General features: G+C 42.0%; 1 protein-coding gene across 2 annotated transcripts in view; it reads right to left on the reverse strand.

Moving 5' to 3' along the window:
- The window catches only part of LOC135507058 (calcium uniporter protein, mitochondrial-like), a 35,612-nt gene extending 11,519 nt beyond the window's left edge, over positions 1-24,093 (reverse strand). The window contains exon 1 of one of the 2 annotated variants that reach the window (XM_064926579.1): positions 23,800-24,093. In XM_064926579.1, the coding sequence (XP_064782651.1) occupies positions 23,800-23,910 (111 nt within the window). In that variant the 5' untranslated portion in view covers positions 23,911-24,093. The remainder of the gene's footprint in view (positions 1-23,799) is intronic. The other variant, XM_064926580.1, reaches the window with a different exon arrangement.
- Between the last annotated feature and the right edge of the window lie 1,874 nt (positions 24,094-25,967).

Consider the following 25,967-nt stretch of genomic DNA (forward strand, 5'->3'; position numbering starts at 1 on the left):
GATATTACAGACTGTGTTCCAGGATATAATATAACCAGTTGATATTACAGACTGTGTTCCAGGATATACTATAACCAGTTGATATTACAGACTGTGTTCCAGGATATAATATAACCAGTTGATATTACAGACTGTGTTCCAGGATATAATATAACCAGTTGATATTACAGACTGTGTTCCAGGATATAATATAACCAGTTGATATTACAGACTGTGTTCCAGGATATAATATAACCAGTTGATATTATTACAGACTGTGTTCCAGGATATAATATAACCAGTTGATATTACAGACTGTGTTCCAGGATATACAGGATATATAACCAGTTGATATTACAGATATAATATAACCAGTTGATATTACTGTTCCAGGATATAATATAACCAGTTGATAGTTTACAGACTGTGTTCAGGATATAATATAACCAGTTGATATTACAGACTGTGTTCCAGGATATAATATAACCAGTTGATATTACAGACTGTGGATATAATATAACCAGTTGATATTACAGACTGTGTTCCAGGATATAATATAACCAGTTGATATTACAGACTGTGTTCCAGGATATAATATAACCAGTTGATATTACAGACTGTGTTCCAGGATATAATATAACCAGTTGATATTACAGACTGTGTTGTATAACCAGTTGATATTACAGACTGTGTTCCAGGATATAATATAACCAGTTGATATTACAGACTGTGTTCCAGGATATAATATAACCAGTTGATATATTGTTCCAGGATAGACTGTGTTCCAGGATATAATATAACCAGTTGATATTACAGACTGTGTTCCAGGATATAATATAACCAGTTGATATTACAGACTGTGTTCCAGGATATAATATAACCAGTTGATATTACAGACTGTGTTCCAGTTGGATCCAGGATATAATATAACCAGTTGATATTACAGACTGTGTTCCAGGATATAATATAACCAGTTGATATTACAGACTGTGTTCCAGGATATATAACCAGTTGATATAACCAGATATAATATGATATTACAGACTGTGTTCCAGGATATAATATAACCAGTTGATATTACAGACTGTGTTCCAGGATATAATATAACCAGTTGATATTACAGACTGTGTTCCAGGATATAATATAACCAGTTGATATTACAGACTGTGTTCCAGGATATAATATAACCAGTTGATATTACAGACTGTGTTCCAGGATATAATATAACCAGTTGATATTACAGACTGTGTTCCAGGATATAATATAACCAGTTGATATTAACTGTGTTCCAGGATATAATATAACCAGTTGATATTACAGACTGTGTTCCAGGATATAATATAACCAGTTGATATTACAGACTGTGTTCCAGGATATAGTTGATATAACCAGTTGATATTACAGACTGTGTTCCAGGATATAATATAACCAGTTGATATTACAGACTGTGTTCCAGGATATAATATAACCAGTTGATATTACAGGATATACTGTTGATATTACAGACTGTGATATAATATAACCAGTTGATATTACAGACAGTTGATATTACAGACTGTGTTCCAGGATATAATATAACCAGTTGATATTACAGACTGTGTTCCAGGATATAATATAACCAGTTGATATTACAGACTGTGTTCCAGGATATAATATAACCAGTTGTAATATAACCAGTTGATATTACAGACTGTGTTATATATAATATAACCAGTTGATATTACAGACTGTGTTCCAGGATATAATATAACCAGTTGATATTACTGTGTTCCAGATATAACCAGTTGTTCAGACTGTGTTCCAGGATATAATATAACCAGTTGATATTACAGACTGTGTTCCAGGATATAATATAACCAGTTGATATTACAGACTGTGTTCCAGGATATAATATAACCAGTTGATATTACAGACTGTGTTCCAGGATATATAACCAGTTATAACCAGTTGATATTACAGACTGTGTTCCAGGATATAATATAACCAGTTGATATTACAGACTGTGTTCCAGGATATAATATAACCAGTTGATATTACAGACTGTGTTCCAGGATATAATATAACCAGTTGATATTACAGACTGTGTTCCAGGTTAACCAGTTGATATTACAGACTGTGTTAGGATATAATATAACCAGTTGATATTACAGACTGTGTTCCAGGATATAATATAACCAGTTGATATTACAGACTGTGTTCCAGGATATAATATAACCAGTTGATATTACAGACTGTGTTAACCAGTTGATATAATATAACCAGTTGATATTACAGACTGTGTTCCAGGATATAATATAACCAGTTGATATTACAGACTGTGTTCCAGGATATAATATAACCAGTTGATATTACAGACTGTGTTCCAGGATATAATATAACCAGTTGATATTACAGACTGTGTTCCAGGATATAATATAACCAGTTGATATTACAGACTGTGTTCCAGGATATAATATAACCAGTTGATATTACAGACTGTGTTCCAGGATATAATATAACCAGTTGATATTACAGACTGTGTTCCAGGATATAATATAACCAGTTGATATTACAGACTGTGTTCCAGGATATAATATAACCAGTTGATATTACAGACTGTGTTCCAGGATATAATATAACCAGTTGATATTACAGACTGTGTTCCAGGATATAATATAACCAGTTGATATTACAGACTGTGTTCCAGGATATTATAACCAGTTGATATACAGACTAACCAGTTGATATTACAGACTGTGTTCCAGGATATAATATATATTACAGACTGTGTTCCAGGATATAATATAACAGTTGATATTACAGACTGTGTTCCACAGATATAATATAACCAGTTGATATTACAGACTGTGTTCCAGGATATAATATAACCAGTTGATATTACAGACTGTGTTCCAGGATATAATATAACCAGTTGATATTACAGATTCAATAAATTAATCTTAAATAGCACTTGTTTTTTTAATGACTGAATATAACCAGTTGATATTAGTATATGGGGCAATTTAGCAATTAGGATTTGTTATCTGTAATGGTTATGATAAATTAGGCACTATTGTGATCTGTTGGAATATATGTAAATGTGCAATCATTTACTCCAGTGAATATACGTATATGGGGCATTGTGTTGGTTATGATAAAAATATCTGTTGGAAAGCGGTCAGATTTGTGCATTCAGTCAAGCGCTAGTGGCCACAGCCGCATTCAGGGACAAAATATTCCCTCACTTTTATCGTTCTCATTTGTGAAATGCTTTTTGTGGTGACAGGGACTGGAGAGGCATTTGAGCACTGTGACGTTTGTTTGTGTGTTAGTGTGTGCGCGCGTGTGTGACTGTGGTGTGTGTGTGTGCACATTTGTTTGTCTACATTTGTGTTTCATTTATTTGTCTACATTTGTGTTTATGCATGTGTGCGTTTGTCTGTTGTGTGTTTGTTTTATACATATGAAAAGTGCACGGCTAAGGAGCCGAGCGTCAAACTCAGAGGCCGAGGTCATTTATCTCTGGGGTGAAGACGCGCTGTGCATAAGAGGATATACCGCTGACGACAGCGGATTCAACACCTGGGAAATCTGTAAGCAGTCAGTTTCAATGCCACTTTGCATACAGTATTCCCCGTTCCCATCATACAAAACATAATTAAAATGACATATATCAATGGGTGGAACGTATTGGCCTTCATTAAGAGCTATAGAATTAATACCGTAATACAGTATTCCCTTCATATATCAATGGGTGACAGAACGTATTGGCCTTCATTAAGAGCTATAGAATTAATACCGTAATACAGTATTCCCTTCATATATCAATGGGTGACAGAACGTATTGGCCTTCATTAAGAGCTATAGAATTAATACGTAATACAGTATTCCCTTCATATATCAATGGGGGGCAGAACGTATTGGCCTTCATTAAGAGCTATAGAATTAATACCGTAATACAGTATTCCCTTCATATATCAATGGGTGACAGAACGTATTGGCCTTCATTAAGAGCTATAGAATTAATACCGTAATACAGTATTCCCTTCATATATCAATGGGTGACAGAACGTATTGGCCTTCATTAAGAGCTATAGAATTAATACCGTAATACAGTATTCCCTTCATATACCAATGGGTGACAGAACGTATTGGCCTTCATTAAGAGCTATAGAATTAATACCGTAATACAGTATTCCCTTCATATATCAATGGGTGACAGAACGTATTGGCCTTCATTAAGAGCTATAGAATTAATACCGTAATACAGTATTCCCTTCATATATCAATGGGTGACAGAACGTATTGGCCTTCATTAAGAGCTATAGAATTAATACCGTAATACAGTATTCCCTTCATATACCAATGGGTGACAGAACGTATTGGCCTTCATTAAGAGCTATAGAATTAATCCGTAATACAGTATTTTCTATATCAATGGGTGACAGAACCATTGGCACCATTAAGGGGTTTAATGAGCCACTCATTTATTCCCTTCAGCCACGGGCCAAGTCAAGTGCAATTCAAACAAGAGGGACGACTCCATCAGCATCACCAGCGGCGTTCAATTAATACGTGCACTCTTCCCTCAGAATGAATAACATCTCCCAGCCGCCTGTGATATGAAGACACAAATCCCTGCACTCTTCCCTCTCTCCCCTGCCTCCCTCATCCAATCAATATGCACGGTGTTGAGGTAACTGCTGCAGCCACAACGCCCTGACTCTTCGATGACATTCACACATTTTGTGACTCATTCAAGGAACAGAGGCTAGTAGCTACAGCTGATATTTCTCAACTTCTGTTCCTTCATCTCTCATTTCTTATATCCAAATGTAATATTCCATATCTCAAAACAATAGACTGCATGATGGAACAGATTCCACCCCAGAGGAACTATATTCACTTTGAGTGGTTTGTTCTCAGAGTCAGCCACAGCACAGTGGCATCATGATAAACTGTCCTTTCCTCCTTCACTTGTATACAGTCAACCAGGCGTTCAAAGTGATATGTCCGTTTCACCACTAACAGTTTGGAGTCCAGGCCAGAATTTAAGTTGGTTTTCAGAGGGTCAGTACAGCAGCAGCTTGGTGATAAACTGTCCTTTCCTCCTTAGTAAGGTGGAGCAGCCAGTAGTGTTCATCAGGGGACATCATGGTGATTGATTGGTGAGTCACAGGCTGTCTGGTTAATATCTCTAGTGGCAGGCCGCCTAGAGCCCAGCACCCAGGCAGACAGTCAGGCAGGACCAGACCCAGTTATTATGGCTCCCGTCACAGGCTGAGCTATGGCCCCTCGTGGGGGCCCTGCATGTGAGCTCTGTTTCAGTACCCACCACCCACTATACCACAACCCAGGGTTCTAACACCATCTCATGCTGAATGGTCCCTCTGCCACTCCTGTAGATCTGAAAGTCTCTGATGGGTGCGAGCAGCATACCAACCTATCAGAAGGAACGGTTGAGCAATTGCATTTGGCTTAAACCTATCAAATCCTATCTACAGGAGTGTCTAAGGACAAGGGGCTTGGTGTTTGAGTTGGAATTCAGCACCAACAGACCAATAGTGTGTCTAGTCTGGGTCCACCTCACACCCACCCAGCTCTGACAAATCCTTTCTCATTTAGAAGAGTGTCTAGGTGGTACAGTACGAGGGGCTATGGGGCGATCTGTACTGGAATTTAGCACCAACCAATGGCGTGACCAGTCTGGGTCCACCCAACCCTGACTGACTGACCAGAAGAGGAAGAGTTATCCTTTTGGGTGCAGCAGGACACGGCCCGGGAAACAAAGACTATCTGGCAGCAGGTAGCCTAGCGGTTAGAGCGTTGCTGGTTCTAGGGCTAAACCCATTTAGTCGACTGGCCGATTGTTTGGTCAATAGTAGAGCAGTAACAACAAAAACGTGACTGGTGCCCGTCTGACTGATCCATTGTGGAGCCCGTGGGGAAGGCAGTCCATCACTAAGACATGTGCTACTGAAATTCTAGATGGTAATATTAACAACAATTGTGCAACACAAATAAAAATGATATAATTTAATAACAAATGCGCTTTCATCCCCGTTAGACAGGGGTTGCTGTTCACGGTTCAGAGTGCGCAGTTTAATTGTCGCCTTTTCCTAGACCATGTTGCTATGTGCATAATAGAAAATGTTGTCTCAAATTGTCAGCACAAATGTGTTCACTTCTCTGTTAGTGAGCATTTCTCCTTTTCCAAGATAATCCATCCACCTGACAGATGTGACACATCAAGAAGCTGATTAAGCAGCACCTTGTGCAGGGATAATAAATGTGCAGTTTTGTCACAACACAATGCCACAGATGTCTCAAGTTGAGGTTCAGCACAGCAGCAATTGGCATGCTGACTGCAGGAATGTCTACTAGAGTCGTTGCCAGATAATTTAATGTTAATTTCTCTACCATAAGCCACCTCCAATGTCATTTTAGAGAATTTGGCAGTACGTCCAACTGGCCTCACAACCGCAGACTAAGTGTTATTTTTTTATTGTATATTGTTTTAAAACTTTATTGAACTAGGACAGTCAGTTAAGAAAAAAAATCTTATTTACAATGACAGCCTACCGCTGCCAAACCCGGATGATGCTGGGCCAATTGGCCTCTTCACTGAGATGCAGTACCTTACACCGCCGTGCCACTCGAGAGCCTCATGTGTAAGGCGTCGTGTGGGCGAGTGGTTTGCAGATGTCAACGTAGTGAATAGAGTGCCCCATGGTGGCGATGGGGTTATGGTATGGGCAGGGATAAGGAATTTGAACGCAGAGATAAGGCCCATTGTCGTCCCATTCATCCACCGCCATCACCTCATGTTTCAGCAGGATAATACACGGCGCGCAAGGATCTGTACATAATTGTTGAAAGCTGAAAATGTCTCAGTTCTTCCATGGCTAGCATGGTGAGTACCAGACATGTCACCCATTGAGCATGTTTGGGATGGTCTGGATCGACAGCGTGTTTCAGTTCCCACCAATATCAAGTAGAGGTCAACCGATTAATCGCCATGGCCGATTAATTAGGGCCGATTTCAAGTTTTCATAACAAATCAGTAATCGGCATTTGCATTCCACGAGGAAACTGCATGGCAGGCCAAGCTGGTTCAAATCCCTGAGCCGACTACGTGAAGCAGACTACGTGAAACATTGGTTGATCTGCCCTTGAGCAAGGCACTTAACCCTAGTTGCTCCAGAGTCGCCATCACGAGTGGCTAATCCCCTGGCCGTGACCCCACTCTAGAGTGGGAAGTGGGATATGCAAAAAAAACATTTAAATTTCATTACACTGTACAGGTTAGACATTTGCACGTGTGAAACAGGACAAATACAAGCCCCCCCTATTTGACCTTCTGAATGGTTCCCATGTAATAAACAGTTCTAGGGGCCAGGGATGGAAAACAGAGGGATGGAGAAACCAAATTACCGGCTGCTGTCATGAGCTCAGGCTGCACTGTACCATGAAAGTGATTCGAGTCAAGGCATTTATCTTCTCGCTTTCCTTTCCACAACGTTCTCTTAGAAAGAAAAAGAGGGAGGGTGAGCGAAAGAGAGTGGGAGAGAGAGAGGGGGAGGGGGCAACAATTGGAAATGCAGCTGTGAGAACATAGAGAGAGAGAGAGAGGGAGCAAAAATATAGAGAGAGAAGAAAGATTGGAAAGACAGCTGAGTGAGAACATGGAGAGAGAGAGAGAGAGAGAGAGAGAGAGAGCGAGAGCAGAAAGACTAAAACAAGGAAAAAAGGCAGCAGGCAGAGAGAGGCGGATGTAACAGTCAGGCAGGTTGGATGAGTATAGGACGTCCTCCCCATGACAGCTCTCCAAACGAGTGTTCTGCAGACTTCAGGGGACATGGTGATAAAGCAGACTTCAGGGGACATGGTGATAAAGCAGACTTCAGGGGACATGGTGATAAAGCAGACTTCAGGGGACATGGTGATAAAGCAGACTTCAGGGGACATGGTGATAAAGCAGACTTCAGGGGACACGGTGATAAAGCAGACTTCAGGGGACACGGTGATAAAGCAGACTTCAGGGGACATGGTGATAAAGCAGACTTCAGGGGACATGGTGATAAAGCAGACTTCAGGGGACATGGTGATAAAGCAGACTTCAGGGGACATGGGACACTTCAGGGGACATGGTGATAAAGCAGACTTCAGGGGACATGGTGATAAAGCAGACTTCAGGGGACATGGTGATAAAGCAGACTTCAGGGGACATGGTGATAAAGCAGACTTCAGGGGACATGGTGATAAAGCAGACTTCAGGGGACATGGTGACAAAGCAGACTTCAGGGGTGATAAAGCAGACTTCAGGGGACATGGTGATAAAGCAGACTTCAGGGGGTGATAAAGCAGACTTCAGGGGACATGGTGATAAAGCAGACTTCAGGGGACATGGTGAAAAAGCAGACTTCAGGGGACACGGTGATAAAGCAGACTTCAGGGGACATGGTGATAAAGCAGAAATGATAGAGAGCTGGAACTTGAAGAGCTTTTATTCCTCTAAGGTACTGCAACAGACATATTACATATTGGTCTGAATTCGGTTCTGAAACCGTTTGGAGCAGTTCATTGTTTTGAATGACTCTTTACAGGGAGGTTACTGTTAAGACAACAGACTGCAGTAGCTAAGGGTCAGCTGCTGTATTCAAGTCCGAGTTGAAATGCAGAGTAGATCAACAATATATTAAGCGTGTGTCAGGAATAGAAGTGGGTAAGTGGGTAGTAGTTAACTGGCCGGTAGCTAGGCCTAGATAAGTGGGTTTCGTAACAACTCACCCTTTCTTACCAAAACCACACAAACATATTCATCAGCAATCACGAGCCGGCTCCCACCCGGTTACTCAACCCTGCACCTTAGAGGCTGCTGCCCTATATACAGAGACATGGAATCACTGGCCACTTGAATAATGTTTACATACTGCGTTACTCCTCTCATATGTAAATACTGTATTCTATTCTACTGTATTTAGTTAATGCCACTCCGACAGTGCTCGTCCTGATATTTATATATTTCTTAATTGTATACTTTTACTTTTAGATTTGTGTATTGTTAGATAATACTGTACTGTTGGAACTAGGAACACAAGCATTTCGCTACATCCGTAATAACATCTGCTAAATGTGTATGTGACCAATAAACTTGATTTGATTTTGGACAGTGTCACTGTCAATTGCTTCCCAAAAGAGGTTGAAAAACTGAAGAGAATCCACCTTTTAAATTGTTCACAAATAGATATTCTTTCAGGAGATTCCTCTTAAAATATGTAACTGCACATTGGATGGCCAGTGGCCTGTCTCTTACAATGACAGTTACAGGCGGAAAATGACAAGCACATTTCTAACCTGTCAGCTTCCTTCCTTGAGTTACTGGAGGTACATTCAGACTGTCAGTCAGTTGGTAGCATGGCATATGAGAGCATACAATAACCATTGTAGAACCGTGTGCATACTTGACGCATAATTTTGCCTGCGTTCCAAGATCGTCAATAAAACATTTTAGATTCATTCCAAAATGTATATGCAAATTAAACTATTTATCACACTTGGCAGTAAAAGGTTCCCATTCTAATAGAGCAACTGAACCAGCTATGTCCTTTTTAACTCCGTAGTTATAGGCCTAAACAACGATAGCAGGTTGACCACACAAACCCGCTAACCTGCATAGCAGTGGAGGCTGCTGAGCGGAGGACGGCTCTGATGTAAAATATATCACTAGCCACTTTAAACAATGCTACCTAATATAATGTTTACATACCCTACATTATTCATCTCATACGTATACGTATATACTGTACTCTATATCATCTACTGGTACCATCACTCATTCATATAGCTTTATGTACATATTCTTTATCCCCTTACACTGTGTATAAGAAATTAGTTTTGGAATTGTTAGTTAGATTACTTGTTGGTTATTACTGCATTGTCGGAACTAGAAGCACAAGCATTTCGCTACACTCGCATTAACATCTGCTAACCATGTGTATGTGACAAATAAAATTTGATTTGATTTGTAATGGCTGGAATGGATTCAATGGAATGGTATCAAACACGTTTGCCATTCCAGCCATTATTATGAGCCGTCCTCCCCTCAGCAGCCTCCACTGCTGTATAGTTATAACTGTGGCAGTCCAAGTCTACTACACAAAGTCAAAAGTGAGAGCCGAGAGACAAAAGGTGTCTACAAAACAGGAACAATTTACTCTGATTTGAAAAGACCCCAGGCTCTCAGAGTATCTAGGATCAGCGCTCCTAAGATCACATGGACAGGGGGAACCTGATCCTAGATCAGCACTCCTATGACTGTGATGCTTTATGAATACAGGGCCCTGGGCTACTTGACATTTCAAAGAGCATTCATTTCACTGATCGGTTCTCATCAGCAGCCATTAACGGAGTGTCAATCCAATTCTATTCCTTGATTTTTGGCCAATCATTGAGCTGACTCATTACTCCTCACCCTTCATCATGGATTCAGATTCACCATTACAAATCTGGAATATCTGGAATTGATTAGGAGCAGGGTGACAGCTAGCCAGGGTCATTGAGAATGTGTCAGTGCACCTCCCGTCACAGATACATTCCTTACTGACATCAGTGTTTCATTAATAGATAGTTAAAAAAGGGCAATCTGCAGTTGCTATATTCATTTTTGGACTTATACGTTAACGATATGTAACTATTTATTCTTGAAGAATATAACTTAAATGCCTCATGAGTTTAGTTCAACTGTTGTACCCCCATCAGAACCCATCCATCAACTGTTTAGTACTGTTGTACCCCATCACCCATCAGATTGAGTTTAGTACAACTGTTGTACCCCATCAGAACCCATCAGACTGAGTTTAGTACAACTGTTGTACCCCCATCAGAACCCATCAGACTGAGTTTGTTCAAGTTTTCAGAACCCATCAGACTGTTTAGTACAACTGTTGTACCCCCATCAGAACCCATCAGACTGAGTTTAGTTCAACTGTTGTACCCCATCAGAACCCATCAGACTGAGTTTAGTTCAACTGTTGTACCCCCATCAGAACCCATCAGACTGAGTTTAGTTCAACTGTTGTACCCCCATCAGAACCCATCAGACTGAGTTTAGTTCAACTGTTGTACCCCATCAGAACCCATCAGACTGAGTTTAGTTCAACTGTTGTACCCCATCAGAACCCATCAGACTGTTGTACCCCCATCAGTTTAGTTTTCAACTGTTGTCAGAACCCCAGACATCAGAACCCATCAGATCTGAGTTTAGTACAACTGTTGTACCCCCATCAGAACCCATCAGACAGTGAGTTTAGTTCAACTGTTGTACCCCCATCAGAACCCCATCAGACTGAGTTTAGTTGTACCCATCCCCATCAAACCCTGCAGATATGTTAGTGAGAGGAAGCTCACTGTTGTGAACAGCAGTGGGAGAAGATGGAATGAGATGGATCTGGGCCGACCTTCTGATCATTTACTCAACGATGAAACATTTGATCTGAATATAGTTCTGTTCCCAAAAATATAATCTGTTATGAACAGAGTGGACTATGTTTTGTAGACTTTACCCTTTGCCTGTTTCAAAGAATGGCGCACTTCAGAGTAGGTGTTCAAATGGAAATATGCAAATACATGCTCGAGCGCAACAATAGGATCTCACTAGCTCGTGCTTGGCTCTGCCCACCTCCTTGCTTGTTCTACCCACCCTTTGGCTCATTTGTTCCCATTTGAAATGACTGGCTGTGGTCTATCGTTGGTACAGCGCTCCGGACAGCTCCAGCCCAAGTCAAGCACTGCATGTTTATATTCATTATTACCCAAACAGGGTGTTCCTTAAGATAGTGGTTACTGTGGCACTGGCTGACTGACAGGAGTGAGGCAGCAGATTTAGCCACAGGGCACCAGCCAGCCAGCCAGCCAGCCGGACAGCAATCTGACACTGAGGCAATAAGACATTCTTCTCTGTTGGGTGACAGTTTAGACAACTTTTGAAGAGTGTTTGTGAACTTCTATAACACAGGGTGATCTTGCAAGCCAGCAAGTTAGCAAGCCAAATGTATAGCTGGAGCCCTGAGCTGGAGAAAATAGTTAGATAGTTAACTTCTAGTTAAGATATTTAGCAGGCAAACATTAGTAGTGAATCACCTCTCTTGTGCTGCTCAACAGTGAATTGTCACGGTTGTTCCCTGTGCCATTTGTAAACATACAATAGAAATGTTTTTAATTGGCGGTATTGAAAAGCATACCGTCGGTACTTTAAAATAAACCCGATACATGGTACACCGTCCAAGACTACTTGACATCGCCTGAAAATAGTATGTTTATGTCACTACTGTTGTAATTCCTCTTTGTTGTAGGCTAACTATATCTGATCAAATCTTTAACACCAGTGTATCATTCTGAAGGTTAGAATATGGACAGGCAAAACCCATTTTACAGTCATGGAACTTTATTCCCTGAGGTAAAGAACTTCAAAAAGGCAGAAACTCCAATTGGAGGAGAATGCATGTCGATAGTTCCTCAACTGAGCCTCTATTGGATACCTCAGAACTGAAATCCCATGGAAACTGAGCCTCTACTGGATACCACAGAACTGAAATCCCTGGAAATGAGCCCCTGGATGACTGAAATCCCATGGAAACTGAGCCTCTACTGGATACCACAGAACTGAAATCCCATGGAAACTGAGCCCTACTGGATACCACAGGACTGAAATCCCATGGAAACTGAGCCTCTACTGGATACCACAGAACTGAAATCCCATGGAAACTGAGCCTCTACTGGATACCACAGGACTGAAATCCTAAGGAAACTGGCAACAAATAGCCTCTCAGGGGATATCACCACTCAGTTTTTCTGTCACAACCCATTTATGAAATAGTAGGTATTAATGTCCATTTAGTATTCAAACATTAGGATCCCCATCAGCTGCTGCCAAGGTTCCAAACAGGATTAAACAGTTACAACACATAATTACACCATTACTCTAATACTACAAACCTACAATATAATATCCACAATACTACAATATCACAGTGTGTGTGTGTGTCTTCACAGTGCACTTTGTGCTTTTTAAATACGATTTTACTGCTTGCTTGAGTTACTTGATGTGGAAGAGAGTTCCATGTAGTCATGGCTCTATGTAATACTGTGCGGTTCCCAGAGTCTATTCTGGACTTGGTGACTGTGAAGAGACCCCTGGTGGCATGTCTTGTGGGGTATGTATGGGTGTCTGAGCTGTGTTTTAGTTTGAACAGACAGTTTGGTGCGTTCAACACGTCAATTCCTCTCACAAAGACGAGTAGTGATGCAGTCACAGAGAATGGTATTGACACAGAATGGGAGCACAGTAGACACATAAACCTCTCTGCCTGAGTGATGTCCCACCATCCATCTTCTGAATGCTAGGCTGCGTCCCAACTGTTGGGCTCTGGTCAAAAGTAGTGTACTAAAGCACCGCGGATCCAGACAGGGTTGTCCACTCTCCCCCTTGCTGTTTGCTTTGGCAATCGAGCCGCTCACCATTCTACTACGCTCTAATGATGCCATTCAAGGTATAATCAGGACGGGCTTAGAGCAGAAAGTTTTGATATATGCTGACAACCTCCTTTTGTTCATCTTCAACCCTGATACCTCATTGCCACGTGCCTTATCTGTTCTTAAAAAGTTTGGATCAATCTCAGGGTACAAGCTGAATCTAGGCAAGAGTGAGATTTTTCCTGTAAATAAGGCTGCTTTAAAGTGCTCTTTTGCAAGTTTTCAGTTTAGGATTGTCCGGGATCAATTCACTACTTGGGAGTTAAAGTGACAAGGAAATATTCAAATTTGTTTCAGGAAAACTTTGTTGCTCTAGCAGACAGTTTGAAACAATGTTTTACTTTTTGGAATTCGCTACCTCTCTTATTGGAAGGATAAATGTCACTAAAATGAATGTTTTGCCCAAATTTTTATATTTATATTTATTTCAATGTTTACCCATTTTTATTCCAAAATCTTTTTTTAATTCACTAGATCAAACATTCATGTATTTTATTTTGGATGGAAAGGTACCACGGATTGGTAGAAAGTCCCAGTGTCCCTAGGCAAAAGGTGTGTCAACCCAATTGTAAAGCAGTCTCTTAAAATTTGGAATCAGTTCCGTTTTGCCTTTAGCCTCTGAGGCTTTTCTCTATCAGGCCCAATCAATCAGAACATTTTATTTCCTCCAACTTTGAATGATGGGGCTTTTGCCATCTGGCACTCACTAGGCCTCTCCTCGCTAGCCCAATTATTATTTGATGATACATTTGCCTCTTTTGCTCAGCTACAGGAAAAGTTCAACCTCCCCCAATCCCACTTTTTCCACTATCACCAGACTAGGAACTTTGTCAGAGCTAACATACCTGAATTTCCCCATAGGCCTGCGAACACAGCTATAGAGAGCATTTTTGAGCTGAACAAGCTTCCTAGGGGCACAATTTCAGATGTATATGCAATCGTTAATGACTTACAGAACCCCTATTTGGTGTCTTTAAAGAGTTGATGGGAAAAGGATTTGGGGGAGGAACTTGGGGAAGGCGCCTGGGAATCTGTGCTGCACAGGGTGCACTCGTCCTCTTTTAGCACTAGACACAGCCTCATTCAATTCAAGGTGGTTCACCGTATCCACTGGTCTGGGGCCAAACTTGGAAGAATATTCTCTGATTTTGATCCTACCTGTGTCAGATGTAAAATGGAACCAGCCACACTGTTGAGTATATGTTTTGGGGCTGTCATAAACTGTCAGGTTTCTGGGAATTAATATTTAAATGTTTCTCTGATATATATGACACTGTTATAGATCCATCTCCCCTTACAGCCCTTTTTGGAGTACTGCCCTTAGGTACCCCCCTATCAAGAATCCAGTCGGACACTGATGCTTATACAACTCTTTTAGCTAGACGGCTAATACTACAGAACTGGGCATTAAGGTGAAGATGATGTGCTTATTGATTGACCTGCGGATGCCTTGTTCATCTTGCCCAGTCAGCGACTAAAATGTGAGCTTGTTTTGCCCTGTTTTTTTGTTTTTTTTAAACATTTTGTTCACGCTTACATGAAATTATACGATTCATTTTTTTTCTTTTAAAGCATTGTAAACTTGATTTTTGGTCCAGTAGATGGTCGGTCTGACTGTCTGTGAGTGGTTGCATTTCTCCACCCCCATCCCTTGACTGTTTACAGCAGGGGTGTCAAAGTCAAATGGACGGAGGGCCAAATAAAAATTTAGCTACAAGCCGAGGGCCGGACTGTTCGAATGTTCATTGAAAAATTTTTAAATGACGATATAGTCTAGTGAACCTAATTGAACCTACTGAAAACCTAACAAATATATTCCAATATGATCAGATAAATAAAGCAATATTTTCTTATGGCTCTGTCAGTAATCTTTAATTTTCAACAGACACAAAAGACAAATTTCCTTTATATAAAAATCCCCATAACATGAACATTAAATGAAAGAAACCGGTATTCAAGGCACCATCAGTAGCCTATATTTTCTATTTTAGCAAAAGTGGGCTAAATTTACTTCAAAGAAAAAAACAATAATAGCAATTTTCTATCATCCACTCAACTGAAATATTTTTAAAATATAATTGGATTGAAATACAATAAAATAAAGTGCAAAAATCTATTAATCAAAAACAACACTTTGTTTAAGGAGAAGTAACATGCAGTGAAAACAAATATTAAACTTTAACTTTTAAACTTGAACTGAGTAAAAACTCTAAATATGTGATTGCACAGTAATGTTCACTTGTTTGAGGTTGAGGGTGATACTTGGTGGTGTCCCATCTTTTCCACAAGTTCATCAATGTTCGGGGTAAGGCTCTGAGCTGAGGAAATCCTCAGAATTGAGTGGAGGTGTTCAGCAGTAAGTCGACTTCTGTGTGATGTTTTGTTCAGGTTCATCAAAGAAAAAAGTTGTTCACACAGGTATGTGCTGCCAAACATAGACAACGTTTGAGCAGCCTGGATGCGCAGCTGGGGCATTGTGTCGGGGAGGAAACGGGCGAACTCCGCAGCACCCACTGCCGCATATTTTGCCCTCAGTGCATCATTGCATTGGAGGTCAATCAACTCCATTTGGAGGTTTGGTGGTGAGCTTTCCACGTCAACAGCAAATGGGTTACCGAGCAGTTCCAACCTGCTTTTTTGTGCTTCAAAGTCAGCAAATCGGCGTCGAAAGTCAGCGGCAAGCATACCTATTTTATCAGCCAACTGTGCGCTCGGGAACGCACTGGTAGAGAGCTTCTCTTTCATGGTCTGGCAGCTGGGAAAGTGGCTCAAATTTTCTTTCCGCATCTGCGTCTCCCACAGAGTCAGTTTGGTTTTAAATGCCTTCACTGTACTGTACATATCAGAGATGACATGATCCCGACCCTGCAGCTGCAAGTTCATTGCATTCAGATGACTCGTAATGTCACACAGAAAAGCCATTTCACACAGAAACATTTCGTCTCGGAGTTGTGTTGTGTCTTTCCCTTTGCTGTCCAAGAACAGACAAATCTCCTCACGAAGCTCGAAACATCTTTGAAGCACCTTTCCCTGGCTTAGCCATCGCACCTCTGTGTGATAAGGCAAATCACCATGCTCCGTTTCTAACTCCGTCAGAAATGCCTTGAACTGGCGGTGATTCAAACCTTTGGCTCTGATAAAGTTAACTGTGCGCGTGATGATGCTCATTACATGCTCCATTTTCAAGGCTTTACCGCACAACGCTTCCTGGTGTATGATACAATGATAAGCTGTCAGCTCACCTGTCGATTTTCCTCTTGCATCTTTTCCCGTATCTTCGCCACCAGTCCGCTCCTGTGTCCACACATCGCAGGTGCTCCGTCGGTTGTCAAACCCACGAGTTTTTCCCAAGGCAGCTCCATCTCATTTACACATCTTGACACCTCTTCATACAAATCATGCCCCGTAGTTGTGCCATGCATAGGACGTAAAGCCAAAAACTCCTCTGTCACGCTTAGGCTGGAGTCCACTCTGCGGATGAAAATTGACAACTGGGCAATGTCAGAAATGTCGGTGCTCTCATCCACAGCCAAGGAATATGCAATGAAATCTTTTCCCTTTTTCACAAGCTGCTCTTTTAGATTGATGGACAACTGGTCTACTCTCTCGGCAATGGTGTTTCTGCTCAGACTCACATTTAAAAAGAGTTGCCTTTTTTCTGGGCAAACTTAGTCACAAACTTTAATCATGCAGTTTTTGATGAAATCCCCTCCGTAAATGGCCGGGCTGATTTAGCGATCTCTTCTGCCAAAATAAAACTGGCCTTGACAGCAGCCTGGCCTTGTGATTTGGCTTTTTTGAACAGAGCCTGTCGAGATTTGAGGCCTCGTTTTAATTCCTCTGCCTTTGTAGCCTTTGTTCCATGTCCATATTCTTGTTTTTGTCCGCGTGTTTCGTTTCATAATGTCGTCTCAGATTATACTCTTTCAGTACCGCCACACTTTCTCCACACAGAAGACACACAGGTTTTCCAGCTACCTCCGTGAACATATACTCCGACTCCCACCTTGTTTGAAACCCCGGTTCTCAGTGTCCACCTTCCGTTTTGCCATTTTTGATGGGTATCTGAAAGTTAATTTTACTGTGATGCTGACGACTGCTGTGCCAATAAATATTGAAATGAAGCAGCCACTGCTCGGTGCGTCACCGTTGCATTGTGGGAAATGTAGTATTGGTGCGTGTAAAAGATCTGCGGGCTTCCGTTTTCTGCGGTCTGCGGGCCGGTTCTAATAATAAATCAAGATCATCCCAGGGGCCGTAAAAAACCTTCTCGCGGGCCGGATGTGGCCCGCGGGCCTTGACTCTGACAATGTGGTTTACAGGAACAATGGTGTTTGCTCTGTCCCTGTACTACAGATTGCCCTTTAACCTTTATAGCCTTCTGCCCGGTGTGTTTAACTTGTCTAAAGTACAGTATCTTTAAAAAGGTTAAAAAAAAATGTATATATATTATTAATATTGTTTTGTGTTATCTTGTGTGTAAAACTGAAAACAGTAAAAAAAAGAAAGAAAAAAGTAGTGCACTAAATAGGTAATAGGGTGCCATTTGGGACACATCCCTACTCTATAATAAAGGAGTGTGGTGCGGTCCGATGGGGGAAGGGAATACTAATGAAGAGTCTCTAAACGGACACACCACATTCATTACATTGGTTCCCTGGGCATTGTAAAATCCAGGGTGCGATGAATTAAGTCTAGACTAATAGTTTGCATTTGGCCTCGGACTACAATGGATATTTTTGTTACTAGGAGGCTGGTTTAAAAGCGGTTTGTCAATGGCCTAAGATCTGCAAGGCATTTAAAGGCCTACGTGATTGAAGCTAGTGGTGCAGACCTGAGCAAAACAATGATGGTTACACAAATGGAATAGCAGGATGGACACTTGACTGAGGCTGTATAGAACTGAAGAAAGCAATGTTGGTTACACAAATGGAATAGCAGGATGGACACTTGACTAGGAAGCTGTATAGAACTGAAGAAAGCAATGATGGTTACACAAATGGAATAGCAGGATGGACACTTGACTAGGAGGCTGTATAGAACTGAAGAAAGCAATGTTGGTTACACAATGGAATAGCAGGATGGACACTTGACTAGGAGGCTGTATAGAACTGAAGAAAGCAATGTTGGTTACACAATGGAATAGCAGGAAGGACACTTGACTAGGAGGCTGTATAGAACTGAAGAAAACAATGTTGGTTACACAAATGGAATAGCAGGATAGACACTTGACTAGGAGGCTGTATAGAACTGAAGAAAGCAATGTTGGTTACACAAATGGAATAGCAGGATGGACACAATGATGGACTAGGAGGCTAGGAGGCTGTATAGAACTGAAGAAAGCAATGTTGGTTACACAAATGGAATAGCAGGATGGACACTTGACTAGGAGGCTGTATAGAACTGAAGAAAGCAATGATGGTTACACAAATGGAATAGCAGGATGGACACTTGACTAGGAGGCTGTATAGAACTAGAAGAAAGCAATGTTGGTTACACAAATGGAATAGCAGGATGGACACTTGACTAGGAGGCTGTATAGAACTGAAGAAAGCAATGATGGTTACACAAATGGAATAGCAGGATGGACACTTGACTAGGAGGCTGTATAGAACTGAAGAAAGCAATGTTGGTTACACAAATGGAATAGCAGGATGGACACTTGACTAGGAGGCTGTATAGAACTGAAGAAAGCAATGTTGGTTACACAAATGGAATAGCAGGATGGACACTTGACTAGGAGGCTGTATAGAACTGAAGAAAGCAATGATGGTTACACAAATGGAATAGCAGGATGGACACTTGACTAGGAGGCTGTATAGAACTGAAGAAAGCAATGATGGTTACACAATGGAATAGCAGGATGGACACTTGACTAGGAGGCTGTATAGAACTGAAGAAAGCAATGATGGTTACACAAATGGAATAGCAGGATGGACACTTGACTAGGAGGCTGTATAGAACTGAAGAAAGCAATGTTGGTTACACAAATGGAATAGCAGGATGGACACTTGACTAGGAGGCTGTATAGAACTGAAGAAAGCAATGTTGGTTACATTGAGTGTGGAATAAGGCTGGATACTACAACTAATGGGTTCTGACAAGTCTGCTTTAGCTGGAGGTGAATCAGTGACAGTGAGCTGGCTAGTTCTTGCTCTGCAGCTGGGGGGTGGGGGGGTGGGGGGTCTCACTCACTCTCACAATACAGATTAATAGGAACATCCATCATTACCATCCTCATAGTTTGTTGTTGTGTGGGCCAACAGTTAAGCAGCGAGTGAAATTACAACTCCATTCTCCTGGCTTTTTGGAGGATATAATTTGGCAACCCACATTTCCCATTAAATCAGGATAAATCCCCAATAGGCTCTGGTTATAAAGAAGGAATATGGGAGTGCAGTGGTAGCAATATGCAGCCATAAACCTTTAAAATGACAGCCCACTATACAACAGCCGATTTTATCCAATTGAGATCTGACAAAGGAGTTACTATAGCTTCAGGCCTCAGGCAAATGCCATGCAGAAGGCAGCATGGATGGCTAGAATAACAATGGATGGATAGAGTGGTTGAGTGGTTTAGATACCATGGTGCTCTGGCTCCCCAGTCTCCCAATTACTGTCATACTGGAGTGAAATATGACCTGTGTTGCTACAGCCACCACACATTGTTGCAGTGTGGGGTGTGCTGAGAGAGAGACCTCTTTGTGCCAGATTACCTGCAGTATATGGAACCTCCTGCCACACCCATAACAACAATGCTAACGGTTTTTCTTAACTATTTCATTGTTGTCCTCATTCATTTCTTTCTTTATTGTCCTGTTCATTTTTATTACTCACTGAGTATTATTATTTTTCCTATTATTATTATTATTATTATTATCTATCTGCGTCATCATTGATTTAATAGCCACAGACAGAAAGAGAGAGAGAGGAGAGCAGAGAGAGAGAGGAGAGCAGCAGAGAGGGAGATGAGAGCAGAGAGAGAGAGGAGAGCAGAGAGAGAGATGAGAGCAGAGAGAGAGATGAGAGCAGAGAGAGAGGGAGAAGAGAGAGAGAGAGAGAGAGAGAGAGAGAGAGAGAGCAGAGAGAGAGAGAGAGAGAGAGAGAGAGCAGAGAGAGCAGAGAGAGCAGAGAGAGCAGAGAGAGAGAGAGGGAGAGTAGAACCAAGCTCCTAGCTTCCTGCTGTTAATGTTTGGCTTATACCCCCTGGTCATGTGGAAGGGCATATTGAAGGACATAACGCCCATATTCATATACCCCGTTACTCCTCAACTCAGCATTTTTCATATTAGCTTATCTGGGTCGAACCAAGGTGCTCTTGTTTCACAAAGGCAGATAGAGATGGGAAGTGGCACTGACAGTCTGGAATCATGCTACAATGACTAATACATCCAGTTAAAAATAACCCCAGGGGTTTTCATTTCCAAACACGACATCCTTTAACTGCAGTCTGCGGTAGCGAATAACGCACTTCTGGATTTTAAACTCTTAATGCTCAGCACTCTAAGGTGAAGAGTCTGGCCTGTTCCATATTAAATCGAGAAAGATTGCATCAGGGGTCCTATTCAGTTGGTGGATATGTTTTGAAAAGGAGACCAGGGGATAAGCTACTACCCATATTGTCCATTGAGAAGACAATGTATGAATGAATGAGTGACTTTTTATTTTCGTGTCAAATCACCAGTTGGCAACCCATCCTTTACGGGATTAATTGACACATAAACAAACATTAAAATTATTCACTGTGAAAATTCTTGCGGTGTTCGGTGCAGCGCGCACCGCATAAAGAGGGGAAAATAAATCAATACATAATAGTAAATAAGCTTATCCAAGCATTAATTACACAAACGGTTCCCTGCTGAACACGGCCCTGACAAACAGATAGATGGGCAGCCAGTCAGATCTATTGATTGGACGACTGACTCCTGTAATTTCCTCCAATCACGGCTCTAGATGGATAAAAGCCTCTCAATTACACACTGACTCATCAGACAAGAGGGCCTGTCAGGAGCAGATAAACAGTGTGTGCGCATCTGTCAGTGTCTGGTGGGGGGGGCTATGTGACAACCAGATGACGATGCTCCATCAGTGTCATGTTGTTGCTTTTGTAACGGATGTGAAACGGCTAGCTAGTTAGCGGTGGTGCGCGCTAAATAGCGTTTCAATCGTGACGCTTTTGAGACCTTGGAGTTCCCCTTGCTGATGGGTTACGATGCTTTGTGGGTGACTGTTGTTGATGTGTGCAGAGGGTCCCTGGTTCGCGCCCGGGTATGGGCGAGGGGACGGTCTAAAGTTATACTGTTACACTTTGAGGTCCTTCCCCCTCCGGAAGCCGGGCTGCGTTCACAAAAGTATCAATCTACCCAGCTGTTCTGTGGTGATAGTCATTGATGTGTGACTATGAAAACTCAACTCCCCCTTCCATTCTGGCTGACAGTGATGTGTGGTGCTGTGTAGAAAATGTGGGGTAATTGTACACTGAGTATACCCTCACATTAGGAACACCTTCCTAAATATTGAGTTGCACCACCCCACCTTTTGTTCTCAGAACAGCCTCAATTCGTGGGGGATTGACTCTACAAGGTGTCGAAAACGTTCCACAGGGATGCTGGCCCATGACGCCAATGCTTCCTTCCCACAGTTGTGTAAAGTTGGCTGGATGTCCTTTGGGTGGTGGACCATTCTTGAGACAAAGAAGAAACTGCTCAGCGTGAAAAAGCCAGCAGCGTTGCGGTTCTTGACACCTACTACCATACCCCATTCAAAGGCACTTAAATATTCTGCCTTGCCCATTCACCCTCTGAATGGCAGACATTCTCAATTGTCTCAAGGCTTTAAAAAAATCCTTATTTAACCGGTCTCCTCCCCTTCGTCAACACTGGTTGAAGTGGATTTAACAAGCGACATCAATAAGGATCATATCTTTTAGCTGGATTCACCTGATCAGTCTGTGTCATGGAATATTTTGTACACTTAGTTTATTCACCATATGTGATGACGTTGCACAAATGTAATTCCCCACAGAATGACCGAAGTGAAGTGCAGGGTCAGAGAGACAGAGATACAGCACAGCAGCAGTAGTAAGGTATGGGTGGTACAGGGACACGTCTACTGGGATCAAAGCACATTAAATGACCCCTCAGGCCTCGGGCCAAGACTTCCTATGTGATATTGGAAGGCTGGCTGCACCTTCCTTAACAACACTCTTGTGCTTTGCTGACTGGTGTCTGCCAGACGGCCATCATTCTAATGAAACAGTAAACAGTTCATTAAGGAGGCCAGACATCACACACACACACACACACACACACACACACACACACACACACACACACACACACACACACACACACACACACACACACACACAATGTTTATATTAATCTGACACACGGGTGAGGTTTCACATAATTCACATTGCATTCTTCATTAACTTGGAGAAGAACCTCATTAGTGTCCTCATTAGCCCTTGGGGACTAGGTATTATTATTAATTGTCATGCCAACACTCTGGGTGACATGGTGTTGACATTCTAGTTGGGAAATCACTGAGCTCTTACAGTAACTTATTAATTATGCATGGGATAGGTGACACTTTAGTGCAGTCATCTGAAGCTAAGGAGAACAAGAGGGGAAAAGGAGGACAAAGAGAGAGAGAGAATCATTCAATTCAAGGGTGTGTGTGTGTGTGTGTGTGTGTGTGTGTGTGTGTGTGTGTGTGTGTGTGTGTGTGTGTGTGTGTGTGTGTGTGTGTGTGTGTGTGTGTGATCCCCAACCGGTCTTCTGCATTCAGTTTCACTACATTATATGAATATATTCAGAGAGAAGAAACCTATTTAGTCCTCATTCAACAACATGTCAAGACGTGATGAAATGAATGGGAAAACCCTCTCTTGATTCAATGCTTTGCTAATTGAAATGCATCACTGTATTCTCTAGACCGCCTATATCTTTTTCACGGTAGGCCAATTGATTAGTTCAAGGGTCTGTAATTCTGTTACAATCTAGTGTACTTCAAAGTAGTGCCGTTTAAGATGGAAACGAAGACTAAATATTTGAAACAGCGACGTGCATGACACCCTCGCTCAACAATCTCACTATTTGACAGTTCATTCGAACTCTACCGGTTTCCCAAACCAACAGAGCATGTACAGTGCAGGCCTACAACAACAGACTACTGTGCAAAACTTGTGAAGACACAAAGCCCTAGTTTGGATGTCTACATAACGACGCGGCGGTCCCATCTATAAAGTATTGCTACAGCGTAGCACACTCCTTTCACTACTCCCACACAGTAGTTTCAGTTTACCGTATGCAGTAATTTCACCGGAGGTCGGGTTGTTTTGAGTGCGTAGCGGAACGGTTTAGTACATCCGACAACTCCAGCCCGGAGTTTGGCGACCATTCGCAACGAAGCCATCGTCGTTAAATTAGTCCATGCGTTCTGGCATACTGAGCAGTAGAACACTTGTAGAAAACCTGCCTGGAAGCAGGATCTTCGTATCGTATTCCAGTCAACAATGGACTGGAAGGCGGGTGAGATAAGAGATAGTGCCCGAGAGAGAGCAGCGTACCGTTTCCTCCGTGTGCAGCAGTCAATGGTGACAAGCAGAGCGCGCCCGCGTGACAGACTTTATTCTCTTCCCTTTAGTGGATGTCACAATAGTAGAGGTCGGGTATGAATGGGCCATGCAGCATGGCGACACGTCAGAACAGAATGCATGTACATGGCATAATACCGTATCTTCTATAATACAACATGAAGAGTGGATTCCTTTTAGAAGATTTGAGTGTTCAATCAACAGAATGAGCTTCCAGTAGAGGGTTTATTAAAGCAATCTATTCTGTTGGAGGTTAAGGACGTACAATGACATATACAATTACATCATATTTCAAACCCACGGCTGGGATAATATAGACTACCCAACAAAAAGGTATCTGTGTGTGTGTGTGTGTGTGTGTGTGTGTGTGTGTGTGTGTGTGTGTCTCTCTCTGTGTGTGTGTGTGTGTCTCTCTCTCTCTGTGTGTCTGTGTGTCTGTGTGTGTGTGTGTGTGTGTGTGTGTGTGTGTGTGTGTGTGTGTGTGTGTGTGTGTGTGTGTGTGTGTGTGTGTGTGTGTGTGTGTGTGTGTGGTGGTCAATAGCAGAGTCATTTGCAAGGGCCTCATTCCCAGCTATATGAACTATTAATATCGTCATCCATCTGGTCGGTGGTACAAAGTGGCAATCTACTGTAGCACAGCCAACCTGTACAGACTGGGAAAGTTGCCCACCCTATTGATCCAGCCACTGCATGTGCTTCATTAATATTTTAACATCACAGAGAGAGAGAGAGAGAGAGAGAGAGAGAGAGAGAGAGAGAGAGAGAGAGAGAGAGAGAGAGAGAGAGAGAGAGAGTGTGTGTGTACGTGTGTGTGTAGCTAATACATCTCTATACCCTACAATGTCTATATCCTAGAATGTAGGCCTAATACAGGGTATTTTGTGATGTCTTTTATCAGACAGATACTGACTTCAAGGCCAGCAGCAGTTGCTGCTATGAAAAGGGACTGCTAAATGAATTGTATGTGAATGAGGGAGCAGTGGGACAGCCAGCAGGACAAATGACATTCAGTCTATCACCTTATTATAAAAATAGAGAAGGTCAGTCGGGCGGTGCCCGAGCTTAACAGGGCCAGAGACAACTAGGCTACTCTCCCAGATTGTAAACTAGAAAGGCTTAGAAAAGAGGCAAAGAGAAAACATGTCATACACAAAGTACAAGAAGCTACCTCTATAATCTGTCCCTTTACAATCACTGAACTGACATGATGGGTTAACAGCAATCCCATTACTCTTCCTTTCACTGACTTCTTTCATCAGTGACCCCTGACCCCTGATCTATAATTGATCCCTTTACAATCACTGAACTGACATGATGGGTTAACAGCAATCCCATTACTCTTCCTTTCACTGACTTCTTCCATCAGTGACCCCTGACCCCTGACTTATAATCTATCCCTTTACAATCACTGAACTGAAGTGACATGATGGGTTAACAGCAATCAGTTGTCACTGATGAAAGAAGAAAGTGAAAGGAAGAGTATCAGGACACACAGGCAAGATTAATGACCACTTCAGCTCTAAACCATCATTCATTACTTTGCTTTGAGAGAGAGAAGTACATCTTAAATGGCACCCCATTCCCTATATATAGTGCACTACTATTCCAGGGCCCTGGTCAAAAACAGTTCACTTACATAGGGAGTATGGTGCCAATTGGGACACAGTCGGAAAGTAATGAAATTAAGGTCAGAGTACCGTGGCCAGCTACGGTACGCTGTCTGCCAGCTATTCCACTGGCCGGATTTATATGATGCGCTGAGAGTGGGGCGACTAGGAGAATGTACTCAGCAAAGTTATTTACTACGAGACTCTGATATCAACCACATTGTACTAGCCCTTTCCTCCAGTCAATGACCAAAAGCACCCTGTAGTTG

This window comes from Oncorhynchus masou, chromosome 20 (genome assembly GCF_036934945.1).
Source record: "Oncorhynchus masou masou isolate Uvic2021 chromosome 20, UVic_Omas_1.1, whole genome shotgun sequence".
Taxonomy (NCBI): Eukaryota; Metazoa; Chordata; class Actinopteri; order Salmoniformes; family Salmonidae; genus Oncorhynchus; species Oncorhynchus masou.